The 2,717-nt window shown below is 48.9% G+C and overlaps 1 protein-coding gene across 1 annotated transcript; it reads left to right on the top strand.

Annotated features, from left to right (window-relative positions):
- Positions 1-313: 313 nt before the first annotated feature.
- LOC118227511 (cell wall protein DAN4-like) lies at positions 314-1,873 on the top strand (the record flags this gene model as incomplete). The annotated part of the gene is made up of 4 exons (XM_035418049.1): positions 314-338; positions 957-1,058; positions 1,137-1,700; positions 1,743-1,873. Coding segments are annotated over exons 1-4 (822 nt in total), but the record flags the coding sequence as incomplete, so codon positions are not given.
- Positions 1,874-2,717: the final 844 nt, after the last annotated feature.

The following is a 2,717-nucleotide window of genomic DNA, read 5'->3' as shown; positions in this document are numbered from 1 at the left end:
AACTATAACTACAGCCTCAACTACAACTGAAGCTCAAACTACAATGAAAACCCCACACACAACTGCAGCCCCAACTACAACTGCAATCCCAACTACAAGTATGGCTCTCACCACAAACACAGCCTCAATTTCAACTGAAGCTCTGACATCAACCACAGCCCCTACTAGAACCACAGCCCCAACTACAACTGCAGCCCCAACAACAACACCAGCCCCAACTACAACAACGGTCCCCACTACAACTACAGCCCCCACAACAACAACAACTCCCACTACAAACACAGACTCAACTACAACTGAAGCCCAAACTACAATGAAAACCCCATCCACAACTGCAGGCCCAACTACAACTGCAATCCCAACTACAAGTATGGCTCTCACCACAAACACAGCCTCAATTTCAACTGAAGCTCTGACATCAACCACAGCCCCTACTAGAACCACAGCCCCAACTACAACTGCAGCCGCAACAACTAAAACCCCAACTACAACTGAAACCCCCACTTCAACTGCAACCCCAACAACACCTGCAGCCGTGACTACAATTAAAACTCCAACTACAACTGCAGCCGCAACAACAACTGCAGCCCAGACAACATCAGCAACCCCGACTACAATCGCAACCCCAACAACAACTGCAGCCGTGACTACAACTAAAACTGCAACAACTACAGCGCCTATTACAACTGCAGCCCTGACTACAACAAGAGCACCAAATACAACACAAACAACAGCTGCTGGCACAACAACAACCACAGCTCCAACTACAACTGCAGCACCCACTACAACTGCAGCCCTATCTACAACTGCTGTCCCAACAACAACTGCAGCCTTATCTACAACTGCAGCCCAAACTACAACCAAGGATCTCACTACAACCACAAGCCCAACTACAACTGAGGCCCTGACAACAACAGCAGCCCTAACTACAATAGCAGCTCCAACTACGACTGCAGCGGAAACTATAACAGCAGCCCAAACGACAACCACAGCTCTATCAACTTCTGCAGCCCCTACTACAACTGCAGGCCCAACTACAACTGCAATCCCAAGTACAAGTATGGCTCTCACTACAAACATAGCCTCAATTTCAACTGAAGCTCTGACATCAACCACAGCCCCTACTAGAACCACAGCCCCAACTGAAACTGCAGCCCCAACAACAGCAACAGCCCCAACTACATCAACGGTCCCCACTACAACTACAGCCCCCACAACAACAACAACTCCCACTACAAACACAGACTCAACAACAACTGCAAGCCAAGCTATAAGTACAGCGTCCACTACAACCACAAGCCCAACTACAACTGAGGCCCTGACAACAACTGCAGCCCTGACTACAACAAGAGCACCAAATACAACACAAACAACAGCTGTTGGCACAACAACAACCACAGCTCCAACTACAACTGCAGCACCCACTACAACTGCAGCCCTATCTACAACTGCTGTCCCAACAACAACTGCAGCCTTATCAACAACTGCAGCCCAAACTACAACCAAGGATCTCACTACATCCACAAGCCCAAATACAACTGAGGCCCTGACAACAACAGCAGCCCTAACTACAAATACAGCTCCAACTACGACTGCAGCGGAAACTATAACAGCAGCCCAAACGACAACCACAGCTCTATCAACTTCTGCAGCCCCTACTACAACTGCAGGCCCAACTACAACTGCAATCCCAACTACAAGTATGGCTCTCACCACAAACACAGCCTCAATTTCACCTGAAGCTCTGACATCAACCACAGCCCCTACTAGAACCACAGCACCAACTACAACTGCAGCCCCAACAACAACACCAGCCCCAACTACAACAACGGTCCCCACTACAACTACAGCCCCCACAAACACAACAACTCCCACTACAAACACAGACTCAACAACAACTGCAAGCCAAGCTATAAGTACAGCCCCCACTACAACCACAAGCCCAACTACAACTGAGGCCCTGACAACAACAGCAGCCCTAACTACAACTGCAGCTCCAACTACGACTGCAGCGGAAACTATAACAGGAACCCAAACAACAACCACAGCCCTATCTACATCTGCAGCCCCCACTACAACTGCAGCCGAGACTATAACTGCAGTACCAACAACTATAGCCTCAACTCAAACTGCCGACACGACTACAACAAAAGCCCCAACAACTGCAGCCCCAACTACAACAGCAGCCCCAACGACAACTACAGCCTCAACTACAACTGAAGCTCAAACTACAATGAAAACCCCACCCACAAAAGCAGCCCCAACTACAACTGCAATCCCAACTACAAGTATGGCTCTCACCACAAACACAGCCTCAATTTCAACTGAAGCTCTGACATCAACCACAGCCCCTACTAGAACCACAGCCCCAACTACAACTGCAGCCCCAACAACAACACCAGCCTCAACTACAACAATGGTCCCCACTACAACTACAGCCCCAACAACAACAACAACAACTCCCACTACAAACACAGACTCAACTACAACTGAAGCCCAAACTACAATGAAAACCCCATCCACAACTGCAGGCCCAACTACAACTGCAATCGCAACTACAAGTATGGCTCTCACCACAAACACAGCCTCAATTTCAACTGAAGTTCTGACATCAACCACAGCCCCTACTAGAACCACAGCCCCAACTACAACTGCAGCCGCAACAACTAAAACCCCAACTACAACTGAAACCCCCACTTCAACTGCAACCCCAACAA

This window comes from Anguilla anguilla, chromosome 5 (genome assembly GCF_013347855.1).
Source record: "Anguilla anguilla isolate fAngAng1 chromosome 5, fAngAng1.pri, whole genome shotgun sequence".
Classification (NCBI taxonomy): domain Eukaryota; kingdom Metazoa; phylum Chordata; class Actinopteri; order Anguilliformes; family Anguillidae; genus Anguilla; species Anguilla anguilla.
This window is presented reverse-complemented; position numbering and strand designations above follow the sequence as displayed.